Source organism: Netta rufina (genome assembly GCF_964035555.1).
Source record: "Netta rufina genome assembly, chromosome: 9".
In the NCBI taxonomy this organism is placed as follows: domain Eukaryota; kingdom Metazoa; phylum Chordata; class Aves; order Anseriformes; family Anatidae; genus Netta; species Netta rufina.
In genome coordinates this window covers 18,240,078-18,265,736 of record NC_140132.1, presented here as the reverse complement: position 1 = coordinate 18,265,736, position 25,659 = coordinate 18,240,078, and the positions used below count along the sequence as shown (strand labels likewise).

The 25,659-nt window shown below is 40.4% G+C and overlaps 1 protein-coding gene across 1 annotated transcript in view; it reads right to left on the bottom strand.

Moving 5' to 3' along the window:
• Positions 1 to 384: 384 nt before the first annotated feature.
• Positions 385 to 25,659, bottom strand: part of MCF2L2 (MCF.2 cell line derived transforming sequence-like 2) — a gene marked incomplete at both ends in the record, with an annotated part of 134,231 nt that continues 108,956 nt past the window's right edge. The window contains 13 exons of the mRNA XM_084292349.1: positions 385 to 485; positions 1,729 to 1,832; positions 2,792 to 2,904; positions 3,489 to 3,607; positions 5,195 to 5,281; positions 7,058 to 7,129; positions 8,599 to 8,688; positions 12,664 to 12,759; positions 16,764 to 16,873; positions 19,973 to 20,045; positions 20,616 to 20,694; positions 21,081 to 21,173; positions 21,842 to 22,063. Coding sequence (XP_084148475.1) covers positions 385 to 485; positions 1,729 to 1,832; positions 2,792 to 2,904; positions 3,489 to 3,607; positions 5,195 to 5,281; positions 7,058 to 7,129; positions 8,599 to 8,688; positions 12,664 to 12,759; positions 16,764 to 16,873; positions 19,973 to 20,045; positions 20,616 to 20,694; positions 21,081 to 21,173; positions 21,842 to 22,063 — 1,359 coding nt within the window. The remainder of the gene's footprint in view (positions 486 to 1,728; positions 1,833 to 2,791; positions 2,905 to 3,488; positions 3,608 to 5,194; positions 5,282 to 7,057; positions 7,130 to 8,598; positions 8,689 to 12,663; positions 12,760 to 16,763; positions 16,874 to 19,972; positions 20,046 to 20,615; positions 20,695 to 21,080; positions 21,174 to 21,841; positions 22,064 to 25,659) is intronic.

Genomic DNA, 25,659 nt, shown 5'->3' with positions numbered 1-25,659 from the left:
GAACTCAAAACCATGTATGTGTCCCTCTGCAGTAACTCGGTGTTCAAGCAAAGTTGCCAAAAGGTGCGTGCATAGTAACTCTCCAGCTCTGCTGTCGACCTAATTTAGGCCACATCTTCTGAAACAGTTTGATAAACAATGCAAGAAGCATTTTTCTCCTCTAATACTGATGGTGGTTTTTGATGTTGTCTGGATGTTCATGTTCCTTTTGGGTTTGTTTTTCCCAGCTTGCCAGGTGGACCTCGCAGTTCTCATCTGTTCATGCTGATGAAGTTTCAGAGAATTATGAAGCTCAGAGCTTGTGAGAAAGGCAACTTTGATCCAGTGTCCACCCAAAATAAATAAAGAGATGGATAGGGTCCTGAGGAAGGCTGGTCCTACCATTCAGCTGCCAGCCCTCTGTTCTGCTGGGAAGCTTTTGGCCACCTCACTCTCCTTGGTGTCTGACTCTACTGAAGCCGTGCTGCAGGAATCATTGTACATGTCTGAAAAGGAGGACATGGGCATTGTCACTACAACACGTCTAAAGGATTTCCCATCTACAGTCTTGAGGTTGATTGTTAAAAGCCTGAAATAAAATAAAAAAATAAGTAAAACAATCACAATTCTACCGTTCTCCTATTCCCTTCACTTAAAAAAAAAAAAAAAAAAAAAAAAGGCACGGGAGGCTCTTTTGGCAAGTAATTAATTGTAATGTGCATGGTTTGGGTTTTCTTTTAAAGCATCAGACATGCTAACGTAATCAGAGCCATAGTTAAGGCACTGAGGCTGCAGACAGAACTGACCTGTTGTGCAGGTGGAGGAGCAGCAATTACCAAACTCCCTTTAAACCACAGCAAAGAATCCTGTTAACTTTCAAGAAGGGTTTTCTCCACTTCAATGAACTGACCAAAACCACCACCAACAAAAACAAACCAAACAAAAACATCAACAAAGGAAACTAATAACTCAGAATAAATAGCTGCTGGCAGCTCTCTATTGCAGGTCCCCAGAGAGTGGCTGTGCCAGATTTTGCTTTGTTCTGTTACCAACAGAAAAACAGGGCACATTTTAGTAAATTATGCTTATGGATGGGCAAAATTTAATCTAAAATTTTAAACCTTTGATCTGCAGAGTCGTTGAGATACAGCTTTTCCAGTGCAACCTGTTTGGGTGTTAGATCAGAACAAAAGCTGAAGGAGAAAGAATGACTTTTAGTGTTTGTTTGGGTGAGATCTCACCATAGCAGCCCTTTCTCCGGCCTTTGTAGACAGTAGTGAAATATCATGAAAGCATTAATAGTTGATGAGATTTTAACATTTTCAAACCTAGACCAGAATCACAGCCCTGATGCTGATCTAAATCCAAATGGTACCTGTGTTAGGATGAAAGCTATGCCACAGTTACAACATACCCAGCCACGTAACACACTTGGATTAGCTGTAAAGTAGCTAGCCCAGGTACTGGTAGCCACAGGAATTTGGTGGAAGATTCAAATTCCCTCTGAGAAGGGGAAAATAATTAGACCAAGGTAAGCTGTTGTGCCTAGCTAGCTCTGACACCCAAAGCACCAAATTTCAGGCTAGCTCAGCTGTGTCACCAGAGACTGCAGCACAGACATACACTCAGGCTAAATACTTTAATATAGGAAGTGTACTTTTTGTTACTTCCTTTTTCAGCAGATGTACACACACACACACACAGAGAGAGAAGAGATTTTAAATACCAGTAAAACATTTCCTCTGTTACCTGCATTGCTGTTCTTAATTATGTTGTTACTGTCCCCCTCTGCTGGCTGCAATATACTGGAAGGAACCCATTCACTTTTCTCAGAGACCAGTTTCTTCACTAACCTGTAACTCAGAGAACAGTCAGTGCATTTCCTTACATTCTCTCTCCCTGAGCTGTGTTTCTTAGAGATGTGTGTTAGACAGCTATTTCCTAAACTAAGCAGGTAATGGTTACCAAGTAGGTGTAAAGCATGTGTTTTACCCAGGGTAGTCCTACAGTTATCTGTTGCCCCAGTCTCAGCAGCCTGAGATGGTGACTCAGTACCACAGAACAAGCTCACTTGTAAGCAGATTGTGTGAGAAGGAGGCAATGGCCTTGGTCTGTGTTTCGGACCCTGGACCAAATTCAGAGCTGAATTTGAAAGAAACTGAATCATCCATTTCCCCTCCTGAAAGTATCATCCAGGGTGCATGGTTTTAGTTCACTACTAAAAACTGCTTCACACTGTGGGACTTGCTCTCATCTCAGCTGAATGCCACTTCTGAGTGAGGGGTCTGACCATATGGGCACTTCAAGGAGATCAGATCTTCCTCCAAATTGGCCATGGAAGGAGAATTCAGACACCTTGCCAGGTCTGTTCCTAACACTCGCTTTATCAATCATGCCTGAGATACAGCCTTATATCTAAGCCTTTGGAGCTAAACGTGCTCTCTGGTTCGCTGCTGCAGCTTGGTGGAAGGCAATGAGATTTTACGGATGTATCCTATCAAAGGATGCAGCCTTTGACAGCTGTCCTGGCTAGGTGTGAAAAGTCCAAATATTCTCCTTTATTTCCCTTCATACAAACTCCCATCCTCTCAAGCCTCGTGTCACAATCATTTGGGATGAAAGTCAACTAGGTGGAATTAAACAAAGCTGCTTCTATGCTCATGCTCACCACTGCCTTTTCACAGTTTGGTCAATGGAGTGAGTGGATTCAGACAGAGTTTGAATGTGCTTTGGCATTTTCCTGAACATTTTCTATCTTTTCCAATAGACTGTAGACATTCTACCTGTTAAATTGTCTCTCTGCTGTACTTACCATTGTCCGTTTTCTCCTTCCTGCACAAACTGCACTAGATCTCCATCCTCAAGTGTAAGAGAATCTGGGAAACAGCTGTCAAAACTTCCTTCTACCCGAAAAAGATTGGTCCCCTAAAATAAATGAAAAAATGCACCAGAATTATAGTCATTATGGAGGAAAGAACATTGTGCAACAGGAAGTGAGTTTGGTTGAACACTGAATCAAGCATTTCAAGCTAGCAGATATTTCTCTTCTGGGGAATTGTGTCACTTTCTATTATTTTTATCATGCCCATGATTAAACATTATTAAAACTCAGGAAAGAACTGTGCTGTGCATCCAGGCTTCAGAATTAACCAAGCAGACATTATTCTGATACAGAAACTGATTTTGTGACACTAGCTTATGTTACCTGGAAAAGTCTGGAATTATATTTTTAGAGGGTTCAGTGTTTTCTCCCACTTTTGTAATTTAGCAATAAAGGTAAAGCTACAGCTTACAAGTAAGGGTGGCTTTTAACGGTACAGATCCTTATCAATAAAATAGCCTTAGAATAATTCCTTAACATGCCAGATCAAACTCCCATCTTCTGTCTTGACACACATCCATAAATTTAAGGCAGGTATGAACACAAACTTTGTAGGCTAAATCTTGATCCTTAGAGAAGAAAAGGTTGTACTGTGAAAGGTTGTACTTTATTTTGAAAAAGGAATTACGTTGTTAGGGTTGGTCTCTTCCTCCATGTCTGAAGAGTTGGAGAGTTCATCCATGCTGGAGGGGATGGCTTCGAAATCTTCAAATGTGTCTAGAGATGGCAGTTGCCTGCTGGGCCAACCTTTTCAAAAGAGATAAACCAAAAAGAGTTAGCTATTGGTCATTAGCTGCTTTCAGACTCAGTCTTTTAAAAATAAATGTCACAGGTTCACTTCCTGTTATTTCACGTACTGAATTACTCATACCTTTTTACAGCTTCTTCCCTGATTTTGACATAAAAATTACACTGCAGCTATTAGTCTCTCTCTAAAACATCTGTACCAGTTGCTGTCATTTGTAGGAGGGTGGACTGTGTGGCCATGATGCACATGTGCATCAATACCTTCTGTGTTTACCATCACTAAATCTCTTCAGTTCATGAGGTACAAAAACAAGGTCAGGAATATTTCTGTATAGCAAGTACTGTAGCAAATTATGACTTTGCCAAAATGATTTTCAGAAAACCACGCTCATTCATTTTCTAGCTTACCTCCACATATTTATCTACAAATCGAAGCCACTGAATTTTGGTTGACTTATCTCCATCACACCCCAAGGTAATATTACCATCTGAGCAACTTAAAAGACTGTGCCCTGGAGTAGGCTGAAAATGCAGGGAAGGGACAGAATAAACAAGGTGCAAGGCAACCAGACCTCTGGTGGTAGGTTATTAATAATTATTTAAATAATTGTTTAAATTAAATATAAGGAATATTTAAAGAATAATTAAAGAATAAAAGTAATTTTAATCTTTATTTAAGAATAAATAAGTGTGTGGAACGTGTGGTTGTGCAGCTCTGCAGCCCCTTCTCCTTCCTCCTGTTGCCCAGAGGTTGTGGCTGCCCTGACCATTACAATTCAGTTACAAGAGACAGCGACTGTCTTCCACCAGACCAGCATCCTCAGTCATAACCCTGCAAGTATGGTTATGGCACCCAGGTGACATTTTTCAAGGTATAAACTAGTCTCTGAAGTGGCGTTCATGTGCTGCATTGTGAGTGTTCACACCAAGATAAAAGAGACAATTTCAGTTACAGAGCCCACAGAATTTAGAACTGGACCCTGTATCCTCTATCAGTAGAATAACACCAGCAAAACACAACCAGCTGTCTGTATGTACAAGAACATGTTGATGGTGTTTAGATTTAAACTGCTATAGCAATTTTAGTTCAAATTTGCAAGTCAAGCTATGAATACCAGAAAGAAAACAAAACAAAACAAAACAAAACACAACACAACACATCTTCTCGCTTAGACAAAGCATCAGTGATCTTTTGCCACTGTTATTCAAAGGATATATCCAAGGCAGAAAGCTAGGCAGCAAGAATTTCTTACAAATACATGCATCAATCTTCCTCTTCCACACAAATTGCTACAATAACTTCAGACATACTTCATTCAAGCTATAAAATATCACAGATCAAATTCTGAGCTCTCTGACATCCGTTCAAAGAATTATTTTCAGCTATGCCTGAACTGTAGGAAACCAGATGCTGGGACATTGTTTCTATAACTGCTACTGATCCAAGCTTGTTCTCTCATTGCTTTCAAGGAAAATAATGTTCATTGTACAAGAAAAATATCTTTTAGTTAAAGAGAATAAATGTTGTCGTAAACTTACATTACACTCTTGAATCAAGATGATGATAAATGTTTTAATTTTGTTTACCTGTCTGTGAAGCAGATCTAGGTACAGGTCTCGTGGTGGAACCAGTATTACATTTAGTCTGGGCCAATATGGTGTTCTCAAAAGCATCTGTGACAGGAAGTATAGTTTTTTGTCTTAAAGGTGAAACAGTGACCAGACAACCAGTACAAAGGGACTTCCAGTATCACCTCTGCAACTGGTTGTCTCTTAAACAAACAGGTGGATTGGGATCCAATGGTTATAAAAAGAGGAGACATTTGATGAGCACAAATGAGTGAAACTACAGCAGTATTCCTCAGAAGAACAACGTGGGAATGACAGAGAACAGCCATATGAGTCAAACAAATACCGATGTGAAATAATGCAAGCAGTTGCTGTACAGTGCAGTGTTCTATTTCTCTACAGCTTCCTCACCCATTTTTAACATACTTTTCTTGCAGCTTTCAAATCATTCTGTAGGTGGTGGTATATGGGATTGATGTTCAACCATACAGCAATGAAAACAGACCAGGGAGGCTCTTCTTCCCTGCCAGAACTGAATGACAGCACTCTTGAAGAATGCGGTTTTGTGGGGGAAGTTTTTATCTAAGTAAATCAAATCCTTAACATTGTTAACTCTGTCAGAGCTCTGGCAACAGCAGCAACATCTTCCAGTAAAGGGATGACAACGCTCATTGCTTTCTGCTTAAAGAAACTCAGTCTGGCAAGGGCTCTTACGCAGTAGGACCATATTCTTTAACCAGTGAGGATCAACTCAGCTCTGGAGTCCTATCACTAGTACTTGCACCTTGAAATACCTCCTGCCTCTGCAACCAAGTGATATGCTGAGAAAAGTGTCTATCATGGAGAAAAGTGAGCTATAATCACTGTGGTTTGGGAAAATGGTGCTGAGTGACAGATTAATTCCAAACTTAATGCCAGGTGTCACAAGCATGAGGAAATATCCTGCAAACAGCAAAACCACTATTTCATCTGCTGCCTCTGAACTTCTTCCAGCCTCTTTGTTTCAGTCTCCTCTTTTGCTGTCTCCTGGGAGCAACAGAGCAGGTAGCTCTGATGTGTTAACAATTCCATCACTGGCCTGGCCATATGTCCTTTCTACCAGGGTTTTGTGCAGAGCAACACAATTATAAGAAAGGATTCCTCAGCCTATGTCTCTCTTCTCCCTCTCCTACAACGGGGGTACCTGACTGCTTGTGTCCCACAGAGCAATGTGCTCTGGCAGATTCTTGTGCAAGGGAAAAAGTTGGCATTGGAAGCTGGCGATCTTCCAGTAGTTGGAGAATCACTTCCCAGTTTAACTTTTTGGTATTGTTTATTAAACAGTAATCGATGAACCTGCTGCAACAAACAGGTGGAAATTCTGCTTGACTGAAATGAAACACTGCACCTTAAATGGATATTGATGTAGTCTAGCCTCTTTTGTGATCTTCATGCATGTGGCTCCTGCTCCTCTTATTAGGTGCAAAGCCCAACAAGGGAAGAGGGATGCAAGTGGCCAGACTGCAGATGAAGGTGAAAAGTAGCCCCTTGGCTCGCTGCTGCTAAACTCTCCTCCCGCTCCACAGGGTGAGGTAGAAGCTGGGTAAAAAAACCCAGATCCAGATCATAGTCTAGAGCATTACTTCCCAAAATAGGCAGATAATTGAGGTTTTAATTTAGGCCCATCTCTAGGTGAAAGTTCATAAATATGGCATGAGTGCAGGTGACAAGAAAAGAGGTGACATGTTTTGTTTATCACAGTTAAACAGATAAAGTGACACCAAACCCTGAATGCCTACATGGAGTCCAGTGTCATCCACCAGCAGCAATGAGATGTGAATTGGGTGAATAATATCAAAAGATTGCCAAACAGGTTTTCATGCAGGATGGAAATACTCATACCTTCAAACCCCAAGGGAGTTGGGTCACTCTTTATTTCATGTCTCTTGACTTTAACTGCAGGAACAAGGGGACCTGTGTGAAGTTTGCAGAGTCACAAGGCTGTAAATACTGTTAAAAGAGAAACTTGCTTGCCCATTACCTAGAACCATGACCTGCCTAATACTTTCCATGTTGCCCAGAAAAATGACCATCCCCTGAGTTCTAAGTGGTGAAGACAAACACTTCTGTGGTGTGAATAGGAAACGGGCCTCTTTTTGCAAAAGACATTAAGACACAATAAATGTATCTGCTTCCAAACAGGATTCACAGATGGTTTATCTCACGCTTGTCCAGGAGATGGCACTAATGCAGGGAGACTCACAATCTCAGCTTCGTATAAGGCTGGCAGGGAAAGGCTGAAGAAAGCCAACACTTAAGTCCCACAGAATTGGAGGGCATCCTTCACAGCTCCACGGACAGTGCTTCTCCTGTGTCCTGACTACACATGTAGAGAGCTTATGATGTGATGGAGCTAAGCTAAACATTTTTTGAAGCATATGCTGTAAATAAAACGCTTAATTGGAAAGCACTGGTTTTGTTTTCTAGCTTTTAAAATGATTACAAAAGTAGTTTTCTCATCCTCCCAAGAAAATTCCAACAGCCCAATGGTAGACAGGATCCTACGACTTTTTTCTTTTACATGAAACCTTAACAAAGTTTGAATTTCACTGTAATTCATACACACCCTCTTGTAAATCACACTACAGAACAACCCTAGTTTGCCCATTCTGTTTCTATGTATGTGCTTCTTTCTATTCCCTAGCTTAGGGAGTAATTTTGTAGGTTATCAGTTTTCCCATTACCTAATAATTGACCATATATATCTGAAGCTGATGCCAAAGACTGGACACTATAAGAACCTCTTTTCCCACGCTGTGCCTGTAATTTTCATGTGGTAATGCTGAAATATTGTCTAAAGAGGTTGGCAAAGAAGTATTTATATAGAGTGGTCACATCACATCCTTCTCCTTATAAACTCCACCATGCTTTCACTTCCTGCCACTCTGAAAGTATTCGAATCATAACTGTAATTACACTAAATATGCTTAAAACTGGCACTAATTGCTACTCTATTTTTGGCTTGATTTCAAGCTTTCTTATTGATTACTGCTACTCAAAGAGCACAACCTATCTTTCTTGAAATCTACAATTCCTAAGCAGCTTTAAGGAAATGGAAAAATAATTTCTGTTGAATTTTGGCTAAATTAAATGCATGGAGAAGTTGGAAAACTAACCCGTAACAGCCAAAAGCAAATAGAGTTTCCAATGAAATCATCACCACTCCTTGAAGCTGAGAAATGGGAGCACACCTTGACACAAAGTTCAGATGTCTTGGCCTGCCTCCCTAGAGGTGTTATACTCATCCTGATTCTTCTTCTACTGCAACCTCATGCATTTATAAAAACTGAGCTTGATAACTCACTCTGTGAACAGTTTTTGGCAGCAAATGAATCAGTCAGCAGGGAGGGAGAAGGGTAGCTAAGCAAGCAGCATGACGGTACCTTTGGTCACAGCAGATGCGTTAGCTGTGGTGCTGATGGAGGAGGCTAGGGAAAAGCGACGGGTAACTTCTCTTTCCTTAGATTCTGGATCTGGGAGAATAGATGCAATGCAGGGCAGGATTAGAGGTTAATAAGCACTGAGGGTAAAAGATGTCCAAAGCAAAGCAGCAGCTGGAAAAGGGTAAATAAAAGGTAGGTTGCTCCCTAAAACAGCCAGGAGAGATACTTTCTACAAAGTGAAAAGCACAGAAAAGAGTTTATATAAACATATTTTCAAAGCAATTCCAATTGAGCCAATCTTAATGCTGCCGAAGGGAAACTTAATGTTTTAGCCAGTTAATGTTGTAGCAACCAAGTAGTCTAAGTACAGCTACAAAACACAGAGATGAGGATGATGGTTAGAGCGGGGTGTGTGTCTGCAGATGAACTTCAGATTATTTAGACACTGAGCTGCTTGTTCTGTGATGACTGGCCTGAAATACACTGCAAACCAAACACAAACAGTTTAGAATTCACGTTTGTCATTTCTGTGAGTTCGCTGTGGGAATGTCCTCTCCTTATGGGTGTAAATCAGCTCAGAAAAATGAAGTCACCAGAGAGGTTTTTTTTTTTGTTTGTTTATTCCAATTCAAATCATGCCTTTTCCCAAAGGCTGTTTGGGAATAAACACACAACTTTCTAAGATTTCACTGTGAGATGTGAGCCACATTTTTTCTCAAAATAGTTCATAAACAGATCAAAGGTATTAATGGACTAACCGCTAGCTTCAGCGAGCACGTAATGTTTCAAAACGCTTTCTCATCATTGAACAGCTCTTAGGAGATTGCATCTACACATCCAGAAGCACAGTAACATGGCTCTTGCACCTACCAACTACAGCAGCAACACTTGGGAGAAAAAGTTGCTTGCTTACAAATATTTCAGGATTAAAATTTCAGTCTCTTCTGCTGCAAACAGTCCAAGCCCATGTGATGCATTACTCAAGTGAGTATTTTCTTTGAGACATGAGTAAAGCTATTCCTAGCCTTCAGATCTCAGTTTCAGTAAGATCCTTGAACAGTTAACTATACCAGGACACAGCTTCAGCTGAAAATGGCATTAGAATTGGTTTTAAATATTCTGTTGAAACTTTGCAGATTGTTAAAAAATATTTGTGATTTTCATATTTTGATTTTTTAAAATATCAAAGAAAGATTTCTGTAAAAAATAAATCGTTCTATTTTCATTGAAGATTTTCCTGGGGCAGGTCAAGAATTATATCACAGAAAGCTCTTTGTAGAACATGTGTCTATCTTTGCTGAATCTTCGCCTAGATGTTTCCAGTCAGTGACTAAGATTCAGAGAGACTCTTCTATTCCAATAGCTTTCTTTTCTCTTACTGTATCTTCTTTTTTCTTTCTTTCTTTTCTTTTTTTTTTTTTTTTTTTTTCATGGTTATGTGTCAAACAGCACTGGAGTAAAAGAAATATCATGTGATTTTAAACTTCAGTTTTAAATATGCTCTGCAAAACTATATTACTATGAAGATTTGTGTTTCAGGAATCTTAAAATTCTCTTTCACACTTGTCATCCTCACAACATTTCTCTTTACACTGTTTTTTTCCATAGTTCTGCCTCATAAATGTCACATTCACTGTCTGTTTCCAGTGGAGCAGAAATTAGCATGAGTGGTCAAACAGCAATTTCTGCAATGTTTGTTATGCCAAAACATCAGGGAACCATATTAGCTCTGTAAAATCTCAGTGCATTTTTAACTGTACTTCTGCCTTTGTAAAAAGTCTGTAACTCCTGTAAGCATTAATGCAGCTCCTTACTCACGTATCGATAGCAGTAAATTGATATTGATAAGCACACATGTTCAAGTATATCCTTATTTATGCCTCCTAAGGCTGAATTAAAATAAGAGGTTAAGCTCTGCCCTCAGTGATGATTAATACAGAATTATTCCAAATGTAGGCTGCTGTGACCGCCCTTATTAAAATGCAAAGAAAACTTCACTTTGTACTCGTAGGATTTGGTTACATTTACATTGCTTCTTGCAGCTCTTGGAGACCCCGTGCCAGTTCCGAGGAACTGGAGCTTGGCTCCACGAGCCATGACAGCTAATGCTGCGAGAGGGGAAATGCAAAGTGCTGCAAGTGTGGGTTTTTGTATTTGGTGCCAGTTCTGGTATGAGACTTGGGGCTCTCCATACTGATGGAGTGGAGGCTGGTGAGGCTTCTCCTCCACGCATCAGCATTTCCTTCACCAACGCACCACGGTGCTTCTATACAAAATTTTCTTCTCCATGATATCTACCTCAAGCAGACAGTTCAGCAATGCTTCAAGCATCCATTTGGCAATCTTGTTTTCCCCCGGTTAGTCTCATCATTTTGTTGTTCAGACTTTCCCTTTTATGTGTTCTGGCCATGAACAGACACAATGGGTCCAAACCACAGTAAGCTGAGCTCAGTATGCCATCTTCTGCCAGGGCCAGTAATGAATCTTTACACAAAAGGGTCAAAAGCAGCACAAGGTTACTGCAGTAACTTCCCCATTACCTTCTCACTGTTTCCAATCTGCCAGAACAGCCAGTTATGCTGGCAGCCAGTCAGTGCTGGCATAGTTTTTGTCACAACATTGCCTACAGAAATGACCACACTTTGCAAAACGTTGAGGCCATTTGCCAAGTGGTTTCCTTTAGGCCGGATTAATAACTGAACAGCACAACAAAGGGAAATCAGCAAACATGGGCCGTTGCGTAGGGGAGGTTTGTCACAGGAACCTCAAGTAACCAGAGCCAGCAAGTCTTTGAGGTGACAGTGGCTACACCTTACGGGTATGAACTCTTCTGAAGTGTGCCTTGCTGTCTGGAACATGGAAATACTGGACAAAACACAAGACATCTCACATAATGACACAACTTCAGATAAAAAGGAGAAGGAAACCCAAACCAAAAATGCAGATCTGAACTCCCCTGAATTACAGCATTATCCTGCACTTGGCAGATCTGCATTTTGTGATTGATTTCCCCAAGTCAGAGGATCTGAAAACCACTCTTTTTTTTTGTGTTTTCAGAACGTTGATGTGGTTTACCAATCTTACTGCCTTATCCTTGCAGCCATAATCTTACGGCTGCCCTAGCTCGTAATATTCTCTCTTTGTAACATTTTACTATAACTCCTCTGTATTTTTCTTTTTACTCTTCTTCCTTACTTTACTCTTACTTCCTTACTCTTCTTCCTGAACTTACTTCTTCCTCCTTTGATGCTGACCCTCTTCATCAGTGCATACTAGCCCTTTGTCTCACATAAGAAATATTTTTCAGAGCAAGGGAAAAGCAATATAATAACAATTAAAAGAATAATTACCTTATATTTTCAGAGTGATTGTGCATATGGTCATTCAATTTCATTTCTATTCACCTCTCTTTCATTCCTCTAAGGTCTCTTCCTAGTACAGTCAGGAACATGCAATGCTCTCTACTCATGGATATTAAGTGTCTTCTAAACATCTATGCACAAAGACTCACATAATTTTAGAGTGTCATACAACACAATTTGGTAGAAATGACTACAAACTCCAGATCTTCTAAATCCCAGTTCCTAAGTCTTACCACTAGGTCATGGCTGAGCAATATTTGATAAACCAAAGGCTCCAGCCAGTGAATGATTTAACACATGAAAACCTAGTGCAACACAACACAACGATGATACTCTTCCTTACAAGCCAGTAAACTGCTGAAAGAAGTTAGGTTGTCTAAAAAAGATCTTCACACTTTGGCCCTTGGGAAAAAAAAAAAAAAAAAAAAAAAAAAAAAAAAGGAAACAAACCTTACTTGCACTGTGCACTATGAAAAGATCCAACCACTCAACTTAAAGCTTGCCTTGCCAACACTGCCATGAGAGCCATTTCTGCTAACAAGGTCTTGGAGGAGTCATAAATGCGTATCAGACAGGCGCATTTGGGTGGGATGCGGCAGCACTCTAGGAAATAGTGATGGATGGCACTATGTGATGGAGAGAACATTGTGGGAGTGCAGGAGACAGATGGCCAGAGACCAAATGCTGCATGTGGTGATTTTACCTTTGGGTGGAGCTCTGCGGTTGGAAAGACCTTGCAATGTGAATCGCTTTCTAGCAAGCGCTGTGCGCTCAAGGTTAAGGCTGGTGGAAGCATCAACTAGGAGAGAGAGGGAGAGGGAAGAGAAATAAGGAAGGAAGGGTCAGCCATTCAGCTTATGGGAAAGGAAAGGTTAGCACTGGATGACAACTGAAAATAGAGATTTTTTTTTGATTCAGTTCAAGCCTGAGCAAGAGCTAATCAATTAGAAAGGTGACATGAGGTCAGGGTGATTAAATCAGCTGAGCTAAACAGAGCCCCCAGGCTGAGTTAGGCTCACTGAGTTTCAATGGAGAGCAACAAACAAACAAACAAAAAAGAAAAACAGGTGATGGGATGTAGCTCTCATCAAAGGAAAATACAGTTTAGCAGCAAGCTCATTGAAAAGGATCTAGTACCTTTGACTAGGAAAACATGTCACTATGGTTGGAACAGCAAGGCTGTAGGGAGAAATAAGAGAAGCCTTGCAGCACAAGACATGCACGGACAGCAGCATTGTGAGCAATCACACTTTTGCTAGCCAGTACCAGCACCGCAGAGTCTGCCAGGATCAGCCCCTGTAGCTGCTATGCTCAGCCTTACCTGCTGAAGTCTTTCTAACAGCCTCCAAAGCTGGCAGATAGTAATGCTCTCAATTGGTGGTTAGCCAGGATGTAAGCAGGGCCATGCCATCAAAGCTTACATGCCAGGCTCCTGCGTGAATAAGCCAGCCATGCTGCCTGACACTCACATTTATCGAGAGGAGTCACAGATGGATCTAGGTCCTGGGACTCTGGGTTTCAAAGACACACAGTTACTCACATTGCAGGAAAGAGGTGGGCCTAGATCAAATCCCCTGATCTGTGCATTCCTGCCAAATCATGTATCTGTCTCTTTCTTCACATGGGCAGGTTAACACAGAGAGGTTTATGGCAAAAAAGCAGGAGAAAAGCCATGTGTCGGCTGCCTGGTTCTCTGTCTTGGGATTGACCACTAGCTTTCTCCTCTTCATTCCATACATTGTCCAGTTAAAACCATTAGAGGCACAAATGAAGACCAGAAATACAAAGGGAACACAAAGAGACAGTGAATCCAAACTGACAGACAAACAACAGACAGAGAAGCTGTGTTTCCAAAAGAAAGTGCATCCTATCACATCCTGATCTGCAGCCAAAATAATTCAGGATCCAAAGTGCCTGCACACATAGGTGGGTGTGAGATGAACAGATTTTAACAGTACTTTTTTCTTTTTTTTTAATGTCAGTGTGGTCATCTGCATGTCAGATGCATCTGGTGAGGAAGTGCTACCAGGTGACAGCTTCAGCTGTGGGGCTGCACAGAGGTGCACTGGGAAGCGTTCAGCTTTTGGACTGCCTCTGTTGGCCTCAGATCCATTCCCTGCCGTGAGTGCTCCCACTGCTAGGCAACACCTGTAAAAATACCGTGGGCCTGATACAATGCCCTGCAGGCTGAAGTTCGGACCACTCTGGATTAGCTTATAAATAAACCAGAAAAAAGGTATATAAAATACATTTTCTTCCCATTTGTGTACAACAAGAAAATCCATAGTACTTGATCATCACAGCATCACGAGGAAAGGGCAGGGTTGGGGGGGGATGCCAGTTGTTCAGCTGTGGATTATATCACTTCACTTAGTGAATCCTCTCTCACTTAGGATTTCACAAGTCCTCGCAGCATTCCAGCACTAGCCAGTCATTAAAGAGTGGTTTCTAGTGTCATACTGTCTCCACCTGAGTTACTTCAAACCTTTTCCTTCAGTCTGCAGGTATACCAAATCATCCTGAAAAACACCTCCAAACATAATAAGGACTGGGTCTAGCTGGGCAACAAGCTGAACATGAGCCAGCAATGTGCACTCGTGGCAAAGATAGCCAAGAGGATTCTGGGCTGCATTAGGATGAACCCTGCCAGCAGGTCCGAGGAGGTGATGCTTCCTCCAGCTCAGCACAGGTGAGCCCCGTGAGTCTGGTGCTGAGCTCCCCAGTGCAGGAGAGACATCAACAAACCTGAGTGAATTCACTGAAGGGCAATGAATATGATTAAGGGACTGAAGTAGCAGATATATGAGGAGAGAGGAAATGGGATTGTTCAGCCTGGAGAAGAACAGGCTGAGGGGAGGCTTATGAATGTATATAAATTCCTGGTGAGAGTGAGTAAGGAAGACAGAGCCAGATGTTTCGCAGTGGAGCTCAGTGACAGAACAAGAGGCAAGCAGCACCAAAAGGAATAATATAGGGGAAAAAAAATACAGGAAATTCAATTTAAAAATATGAAAATACTTTTCTACTGTCAAGGTTAAATACTGGGACTTTGTGCCTTGGAAGGTTGTGGAATCTCCACCCTTGAACATACTCAGCTCAGAGCAACTTGCTGCAGTTGACCCTGCTTTGAGCAGGGTGCTTGGACTGGCTGATCTCCAGAGGTTCTTGCAGGACTTGACTCCCATATAGCTTCACATCATTGAATTTACCGATCAGGTCCACACAAATGACTGTTTTATATGTGGACAACACATAATCACATGCACTTAGCCATAACAGTGATGAAGCTGATACACCTTGCCAATAGCAGCTCACACACACTCACACACACACTCCGTACTTCTTAAAGAAAACATTTGAAAATTCACATTAACTACATAGATATTGGGAGCGATACAGTCAGTAGGTGGCACAAAAGAGACAATTTTAGCAGAGCACAGCATGTGTACTGCAGACCAGCACAGCCCTAGTCACAGAACAATTCCTATGCATCTTTATGGGTAGGACCTAACTGTACATCCTTAAAATGACTGAATTCAGCCCCTGCAGAGTCCCAGCTAGAGGCGCTGGTGCCTCAAAGGGACACATATTAAAGTTTCAAATTAAAGTGAGACATCTAAAGCCAGATAGCTCTTCCGTTGACTCTCTCTGCAGTGTGTTTTGCAGGGCAGAATGCACGCACACACCCTGAATCCCACAGAGAGAAGTGACTCACTGCTCAGCCCTGCAGGAGCAGCCACATACCAGAGCATGAGGTGGCTCTCAGCTGAGCTAGCACCGAGGAAGAAAGAAATTACAGTGAGAGCCCTAAGGAACTGCTCATGGGAAAACAGAAGACAGAGTGAAAATCAGCATACAGGGTGATCCCAGCTCCCACACTCATGTGCAAGTTGTACCAGTAAAAAACACCAATAATTTCCCCAGAAAATTTTAAAAGCTAGGGTTTATGAGTTTAAAATTAAAGATTGCTTTTCTGCTTTTCCATTTTCTTAAATTTTAAAATATTTCACATTTAAAAAAATATGAAACAGGTTTTTAATTTATGAAATTGCATTCTTTTATGAAGAATCCATAACTTTTGCTGCTGATGAAAACTTATTGTGATGAAAATCTTTTGACACATAGCCTACTCTTCAAAAAAAAATATTCAATATTTTTTGACCATCTCTATTAATAAAGGGATTAAAAAAAAATGCTGTGCTTCAGCATTTCAAAATGGTACCTAAAAGAGAAAGTGGTGTTCCTGCTACTGCCAGAGGAGATCCAGCTTCTTTTCAATGTTCATTTAAACCTGCACTTTATAGAATATATCTATTGTATTTACGCCCTCAAATAATGGAGGGATTTTCGGTGACTGCATGTGCATTTACTTAATATACACTAGTGGGAAACTTATACCCAGAGGAGGCAAGAGAATCTCTGACATAAAGTAAGGAAATTTGTTAGGAAAGTTCATGGACAACCTTAAAATTAAATATGTTTAGAAACCAACTTATCCAGGATATAGAGGGTTAAAATACACATACTATACCTCCAAAGTCATACTTAAAAATAAATAAATAAATAAATAAACAAACATAGAGAGCATTTTGATGTAATGCATCAAAACTCAGACTTAAAAATTCCTAACCTGGTAACACTTTTTGGTATTAGTGAAGTTTTGCTCAGGTTTGTAGCACTGATTTTTGATGTTGGACTTAAACAACACGCATTCTGAGTATCATCATCAAACTCTAGAAATGAGTTTGCAAAAATAAAAATATTACCCTTTGGAAGCAAAAAGCTCTGTCTCAGAACTCCTACCTCTCTTTTGTCTGGCATTGGGACTGGAATTCCTGTTTTTATTGTTAGACGCTTCCACATTTGATGTCTCGGATTTGTTTTCATATATGTTTGATGATTTCCTGCTATACCTTTGGACAAAAGAAATACAAAAATAGTTACATTCCTGCTTAATACCCAATGGAGCACTCAGATATTAGCACTAAGCATTCTTTGTTACAATAAGATGTTGAAACTTTAATTTATGGAGTAAAAGGCAGGTTTTAAAACTGTGTTCTATAAAAATCTGCATCTGTGTAGGCATGTATGGTGGAAGAAGCTATTCTGGCCCTTGCCTCCTTTCTCCTTTTACAAGTCCAGCAGATTTGGAAGGAAGAGGTGAGAAACTGGGTTAGAAAAGAGGACCCCAGTTCTCTGTTCTTTGAGGCGTGAATGTATTTGACCCCAGGAGAGAAATGTGTACTGGATGGTCATGTAGAGGTCATAGCATGTGTAGAGAAACATACGGTTTCCATTGGCTCCAGGATCTCCCAACTTCTGTTTCTTCTTTGAAAACATGAATCCAAGTGGGATATACCTATATACAACTGAACCACAGACCAGGGGATCTTTCTTGCCAGATTTACACAGGTACTTTGCCATCTGTAACGGGAATGAGCCCCCTGCCGCAGGTTTGTAGGGCATTAGAGCTGCAAGGTTCTTATCCTCTTTTTTTTTGCAAGTGCCTGGTGGTTTAGTTTGTGTGTATGACTGTTATCTTTGGCAGACTGGATGTTCCACCCATGTCATTATTTCTACACACTTGAAATACTCTGTCCCAAAATGCTCATTACTAACATGTATCAGCAATTACATTGCTGTTTACAGTTAACATATGAACTTTTCTTCTTAATGTTCATGGTGTCTGTCTTGCTGTAAGGGAAAGTCCAAGTTATCATTAAAATCTTCAAAACATTTGGAGATCCATGAATACATGTACCTTTTATAAGTACAAGCATACATAAGTACAGTGTGAGACTGCTTTGTATTTGAACCTCTGACCTGTTTCTGATGGAACATTAATGGAGGTCTCTGTTACCTCCTGCACTAAATCAAAATATGATTTTGCAGCCTGATGTCAGATACAAAATGGGGCTCAAAATAAATACGGGAACAAATCCAAAGCACACTCACATTTCCTTATTCTTTTTTCTCTGTTCCTTCTCATCTAGGCTGAGATGTCTATGAAACATGCAGCTGACAGAGTTAAAGATTTACAGCTGTGAGAAAGACAGGAAGAAAACACACCAGCTTCTTTGAAACAGAATCTGCAGTAAAATTCCTAGTGTCTATCTGTGTGCACAGGATATTTTTACATGGATGTGTGACTTAATCAGTTATTTCCAAGAAATCAGAGAGTTAAAACATTAGAAATATATTCTATTTAAGCTGTTTATGTTTAATAGATTAGAAAACAATAAAAAGGGATCATTTCATTATTACTAAAATGCAGCAACCATCCCTTCAGAGGGATACAGCAGCAATAGATACCACAGGACATCTCATTTCAGGATTAAATAGTGAAACTTTGGGGAAGAATTTACAGAGAGAGATTTTAAACAGACTGAGCAGGATTTAGGGACATGTGATAACCACCTGGATCAAAGGCTCCAGCTCTAAGTGTTTATTTTGCAGAGACCCCAGCTCCAATTCTGAGTCAGCCCAGCCCTGGCTTAGCTCATGGAATTACATTCCCAAGTGTTGCCACAGCATGTAAACAAATAAAAAGGACTGTCAGTGAATGGATGTGGCTTGGGGACGGGGTTGGAATTTTCTGCAAAAAGATTTCCCCAGTGTGACAGTACAGGTTTGATAATTCCCAGCAAGCAATAGCCTTTTACACAAGGGCAACCGAGGAGAGGGTGTTCCAATGTTTAGATAACATCTCGCTAATTAATTAGCCTCCAACTTCTGGCAGAGCACTGATGATGCTGGCTGCTGTTTGGCTAATACTACCTTCCACTAGCTAAATAACAGCACCTTTCACAACCGGCGCTGCTTAGTCATGCCAGTCACAAACACAGACTATGCGCAGGCAGGTGGCTGTCACAAAGCCTAGCTTCTTCCTTCCTTGCCTTGCCTCCACCCAGCTTCCCAAAACAGGCTGCAGAAGGAGCTCCACAGTCTGAAGAATCCACTGTTTCTCATCAGCCACTGCAGAGGCATCTCACGCTGCAGTTCCTCTGCCCTTGCTCTTGTTGGAGACACATTACAGAAGATCAAGGTGGCTTCAGCTTACAACAGTCAGTAAGACATGCAATGGTACTTCGTGTTTTGCTCTCTCATGAAGTCTTACCATATTTTCCTGTCCTTTAAAACAACCCAGCATTTGGAGTGGAAGCATCTAACCTCTCTTTCTCTGGGGGGGTTGGTAGAGTGAGGACAAGCATTCATTTTTTCTCTGGTTTAATCCACTGTAGGATAACTATCTAATCACATGGCCTTTCCTCCTGGAGTTAATTAATTTCCTGCTGTCATATTTTGTCTATAACTTCTACTTTGAAAATTCTCACTTTAATAGCCTTGTGAGAGGGATATACATCTGGATTGATTTGAAACCTTTTTGTGATTACTGGAACATTTTTTTCCTTCTATCTCAAGGGTGGTTTTGCTGAAAGATTTTCATCTTAAACCTTTTCAGCTTAAACTCCAAACAAAGCATCTCTGAAATATAACCAAGCCTAGAGAGAATGTAATGCAGAATTAACAGAACTGCATCTGTTTAAAATTTCTTGCATTGAATTGCACAGCTCTCAAAGACTGGTTGTGTTACCTGGGATCTCTTGGTTTAGTTTGTCCTGCTAAAGCAATCACAAGGAAACATTTACAGTGGTTATGCCATGCCAATTCACATATTAAACTTGCCCAGCAATTGGGTCATTACAAAGATTTGCTGACAGCTCCATTTAACATCCTGAAAATGTTCCAATATCTAAACTTCAAGTTAATTGGGAGCATATGGTTCTTTTGCAAAATCAAATGATGATCTTTGAAATGAATTCTGCATTGCAATTTTGAGTTTCCCCATGAGCAAAACCCTTACTTGCCTTTACATGCCTTTGAAGAATACGAAGACAATTTAGTAAGTTTGTACCCTGGAAGCTAAACAGAACACTAAGAATTGATGTCCTGCAAAGGCACAAAGGCACAAAAAAGACATCTTCCTGATATGCCATGATAGCTGTAGTTACCTGGTTATATTGGAGGAATTCATCGGTGCATGGTATACACTCTCAGTGATTCTTTGGTGTAATTGACTTGCTTCTGTTAAAAAAAAAAAAATAATAAAAAAAAATGTTAAAAGAAATTTCTCTGAATCGTGTAAGTTGCTTCCTTACTTGTGTAAAAGAAAGAAATAAAAAAGAGGAGAGGAGATGGGATAACTGACTGATAGTCATATTTAAAACAATCGCTGCCCTCATACTTTCCCATATACAGGGAAAAAAAATCAATCACAAAGTAAAGCAAAGAATGGGAACAGTTGCTGTGTGCTTTCATTTGTGTGGAAGGAGATCTTTTGTGTCAGTCTTGAGAAGGCACAGAGTGAAGAACGGGACCCCATCTCCTGACATGCTGATGTAAATGGATGTTTCGCTTGAGAGGAAGAACAGACAGAAATCACGTTCCTCAGACTAATTGTGAGTGGAATAATTATTCATACACATGGGTTTAAATCCCAGCAATGCTGCAATCTCCCAACTCATCCTTGCATAGAAGATCTGTTCTTGCTAATTTCACTGGTAGTACTGGACAATGCTAGAACTTATCCCAGCTCCACGATGTCACACACAGCTACAGAAGGAAAGCAATATCATCAGATCAGCTGTGTCCTACCTCTACATGCCTCCAGTTGTCCTGTCAGGACTTTGCGAATCTCTGAAATCCAAGTGTTTTTCAGCTCAACAGAAGATGCCTGAGAATACAAAAGGAAAAGACAAAGCAGATCTAGTTAAAGCATGTTGTCAGTTCCTTGGATGCCCTGACCTACATTTGCTCTTGGTTTCACCTAGGAATGAACCCTTTTAAGATCAAAAGAAAGCAAAGGCCACTCTTTGAGATGGAATGGCTACCATAATCCTAAGGTCCAGTCTTTGCCTTTCTGTCCAACCCACTAAATAATTTTCCATTACTTTGCTTTCTTTTTTTGCCCAAAGTTGTATTTCCACAATGACATATTGGTAATTTTAGTTCCGACAGAATAACTGTACAGGACAATTATAGTCACAACATTGAAAACTTCCTTAAAAGTAATTCTATTAAACGGAAACATAGTCCTTAGAAATAAAGGATTGTTGTTACCTGAATGATATAGACTTCTTCCCTGCCATTATACCAGATCTCAAACTTCTTGTTATCTCCTTTTACATTTTCTGTAATGCCCACAGTGCTCATCTGTTTGAAAATAGAAAAGAAGAAGCTGGACTCTGGAAAATGTCAACAGTCTTTAAATTCTGTCTCCTCTGAGATGCATTTTTAAAAGACTACATTCATTTCTGCACCTTAGGGAGTCATTAAAAACAAAAATTTAGAACATGTATTTCTCAATTTATGATTTATCACTCATCATCTTGATTGTCACAGGCAAAATAAAATAACAATTAACAAAAATGCTCAAAAGTAACACTGGCTACTATCTGATCATGGGTTTATCCTCTTTGCTTTGTTCGCTTCATACTGCAGGTTGGTTTTCAACACTATGTTGACTCTTGTCCACCTATAGAAAATTTCAGTTTGAGGTTTTCAATTTCCTGTCAGTGATTTGTTCTGCCTATAGGCAGAACAGATTTCTGAGTCCACGCAGTCATGCTCCTCTCTAAGGGACACTAGGCAGGAACACGCAAGGTGCCAGTTTGTAGTGAGTTGCAAAACCAACATCTGGAATTGCAAGACATATGGCTGGATCTGTCTCCAAACTGAAACTAAAACAGGAGCTTCCATTTACTCAGGGTTGCGAGATAGCTCCAGATATGGCTACATTCTCCAGCTCTCCACATGGAAACCTCCCTGTATTGTGAGAGCCAGATTTATTTTTCCCCCTTTCCCATTACCACATTTATTACCTTTAATGAATTTTTAAAGCTGTACGAAGCCGTCTTCTCATGACCATCTGTGTTCTCCTCTCGTTTCTTGCAGAAAAGCAGCATCTTGGTGTAGAGGAACAGGTGTCTCTGCATCGGTTTGAATCTAGCCAAGTCCTTCACCTTGTTGTGACCCTTCTTGTGGTCAGTCCACACATTGAAGGAACCTTGCATCAGCAGCTTACCAAGCTCACTAACATCCCCCTAGCAGGCAAGGAAACAAGAGAACCTACATTATGTTCAAACTAGGGCAATCTCAAGCACAGTCCTTTCCTCTAGTGTTGATTAAGTTTCCAGGCAGAGGTATGTGCTTAGGCATTCCTTGTATGGGAGAGCAGACGTGTTACATCTGCAAGCCCATCTGCTCATATCTGCTGCCTAAACCTGTGTGGTTTCTTCCTATCACCATTAACCCACTGTTTTCTATGTCCATAATTTCAAGTTTGTCTCCCCATTCACAGTTAGTGTCTAAGGTCTGTCTCAGGACCTCTTTAGATCTGGCACACTGGTTGTCCTCTGATGACCACGGAAGTGTCTTTTTCTGACAAGAACTGGGTTTCACAACTCCTGATCCCAAAGCAGTATGAAGACCAATGCAGTCCAGATATCCAAACAAATGCCTTAGCTCTGAAAGATCCAGGTTCAGTTTCTTCTCTGCTATGAGCTTCTGATGTATGCATCCCTGGACAAGAACTGGAAAGACATTTAGATGTCTGGAGACAGACTGGTGCTCAGAGGTATGTAGGTATGTAATTCCCTCCTGTTGCAAAACAGCATTTAAAAGCTTTGACAATTGTTTCTTAGCTCACCATCTGCAAGCTATGCAACTCTCTACAGCCTTGGGCAAAGAGCGAGTAAATGCACCAAAGAGCCCTAAAAGTATCTGAGGGAGAGTGAAACTATAAGCAGGAAACAGAGCTTTCTGAGTTAAAGCCATTGTCTGAGGACAGGACCACTTATGGGGAAATACTTCAGTGGATGTAAATGATATTTGGCTCAGATGCCAGCAGCACAAACAAGTATAGCTCAGTTCATTACTAAAGAGCATAGTAATATGTGGATAGAGGACATGGCAGCATCTACATGGTAATGGGCTTTAGAACTAATGATGAGTATAATTATGCTAATGGCAAGTTTTTCTGGGAGTGCTTTGTATAAGTAGTTTAGGGAATAAGCTTGGTTCATTATTAAAGGACATATTTTCAGCATTGTTATGTTCTGTTGATTATAAGGTAAAGATGTTGGCTCTGAGTGGGAATGATTTCTTAAAGCATGGAGTGCAAATTGGTCTCTCTCACGCTCCCCTTCTTCTAACCTAGATCCAACTGCAAAATGAGGGTTTGTTGAGGTACTTCTCCACTTCATATCAGGATACTATGAGACTCTCCAAAAGACTCAGTCATTTCTATAATATAACCATTTGCCATTTCTAATACAGAGTTTGGTTTTCCTGCATACAGGACTGTATGTTTGCATCTACATGTGCAGGCTGGTGTAAACCACAAACCTGCGGAAAGCATATTGATGAAACAGAAAGCTAAATCAAAAATACGCATTTCTTTTTTTTTTTTTTTTTTTTTTTTTTTTACAGTGTTGAGAGCTTCCTGTCATTCCAGCTACTGTTTAATACAGCACTGAGATCCAGAAGCTCAGTTCAACTTTTGTGGTAGATATGCCTCTTCAGTCTTGGGTCTAGAATTGGGATTATAGCAACAGAAGTGGGAGGCCACAACTGCAGAGAGAAAGAGGATGAATGGGGATGGCAGTTTGCAGCAATTCTACAAAAGACTTTGAATACTAGCCTACAAAACCTGGACTCTTGTCTTCAGCGTGGGCAGAAATACAGAGAGGAGGACACCATTCCTGGGAACTTGTGCTAGTGGACAGTGATATTTTGTCCTAAAGAAAGTTTATTTAAGGTGAATGATTCCATCATTATCTCAGATATAATTATTTCCTGTCAGAACAATACACTGCATTTCATGCTTATGGAAGATAAGAGATATGTATGAATGGCTCAAGTGCTGCATAGCTAATGGACAAACTACCCAGGCCAAATTGAATACAAATAAACATTTTGAATACATGAAGATTTATTAGGATGATAGTAGGAAAGATCTCTGAAAGTTCTGCTCTCCAAGCTTTACTTTACACTTTTAGTGGCTTTGAAAAAAAAAAAAAAAAAGGAAAAAAAAAGCCCAAACCTTCCATATTGACAATTTCTTACATAAGAGTTCAGCTCCTCAAGACTGTATGTGCACAGCTCCAAGAAACAGAATTGCCTATGCAATTAGGAGCATTCATCAGCTGCCACAAAACCTGCTTTTCCACTGGCATAATATCCATCTCTGAAAGGTGTTTTAGGCAAGTATTTCTACCATGCCTGTGTGGGCATTGTAGACTCCACAAGGTGGGGTGTGGCTTTATGAGCAATGGGAGGTGTTGATTTGGCATCAGACCTGAGCACCAGGGATTGGGGTAATGGGGAGAAGAAAGTATTGGATTCATGTACTTTTACACTTTCACCCCATTTAATAATCATGTAACAAACCATCTCAGGAATGCTGTCAGCATTAGGCTACACATCCAACCATGCTGTACCTTTTCACATCTTTCAGTCCAGGCAATAAAGCAGAGGTAAATGTCTACTACTATCGGGGCTACTGCCTGGCATTTCATGGAAGTCTGACAAATCCAAAAGTAGAAGGGGAAAAGGGACTATTTTTAAAGAATTCTTTAAGGATTCTTGTAAAGAATTCCTATTAATAAAAAATTCTTTAAGAATTTTCAATGACAGAAATAGCCAGGTGCTGGATTTGACGTTGTTTGTTGGAGAAATTAAAAAACCAACAAACTATATCTATCCAGCCAACAAATTTGAATATAGTAGGCTTCTCCTACATGAAGAAAAACTGGAAAAACTGAAAATTAGATGGAAAATTTATCAACAAGATACTGATAATTTAAACAGAGAAGGAAATTTTCATGCTATATTATTAATCTAAACCCAGCTGTCAGTGTGAAGACATAGTACAAGACCCCATGGATCAACTTGTAATCCATGCAACCATGCATAATCAACTTGGTACAGCTTGTAGCTGTACAGAGGACTGGAGTAAAGTCTATGCTTTACTTAAGTTTCTCAGGTTCGGGAGACCTAAACTGTGCTTAATACCTGTGGTGTTTCTCCAATCCACAGGAACTACAGCTAGTCTATGTGTTTACTAATATAATGAGGTGGCCACCAGTTCACATTCAACTCAGTACAGATACTTCAGGATAAGAACTCATATCCTCATTTTAAATATAATGCACAACCCACAGGAGCACCTCCAACTGTGTACAGCAGTGGATCTAAAACGAATAGCTAAGCATGCATTTAAATTCATTTATAAAATAATGCTGATCTAATAGGCATTATTTACTCAGCTACCAGGTGCAGATGCACTTGAACAAAAGGGAGAAATACAGAAATTAAAATTCCTGAAGGCACTCCATCCTGCAAAACACAAAATAAGTCTTGCCACCCAGACACAGTCAGTACAGACTGTGCATATCTTCTGGCAGTCACATTCTGCACAGAATGCTGTTTTTCTGGTGCTCAGACTAAACCCCGTTACCCTGATATAATAGTTCTTTCAACCAGGCTGTTCTGTGTGTTTTTCCTTGACATTTTCACCCTGCAGCTATTTCAAAATGGGCAATCACATCACCCTCAGGCCTCATTTCACCAGACATGTTTCTCTTTTACACGTCAATCACTTCCACTTCTCACTCTAGCGTTCATTTTCTGAAGGCAG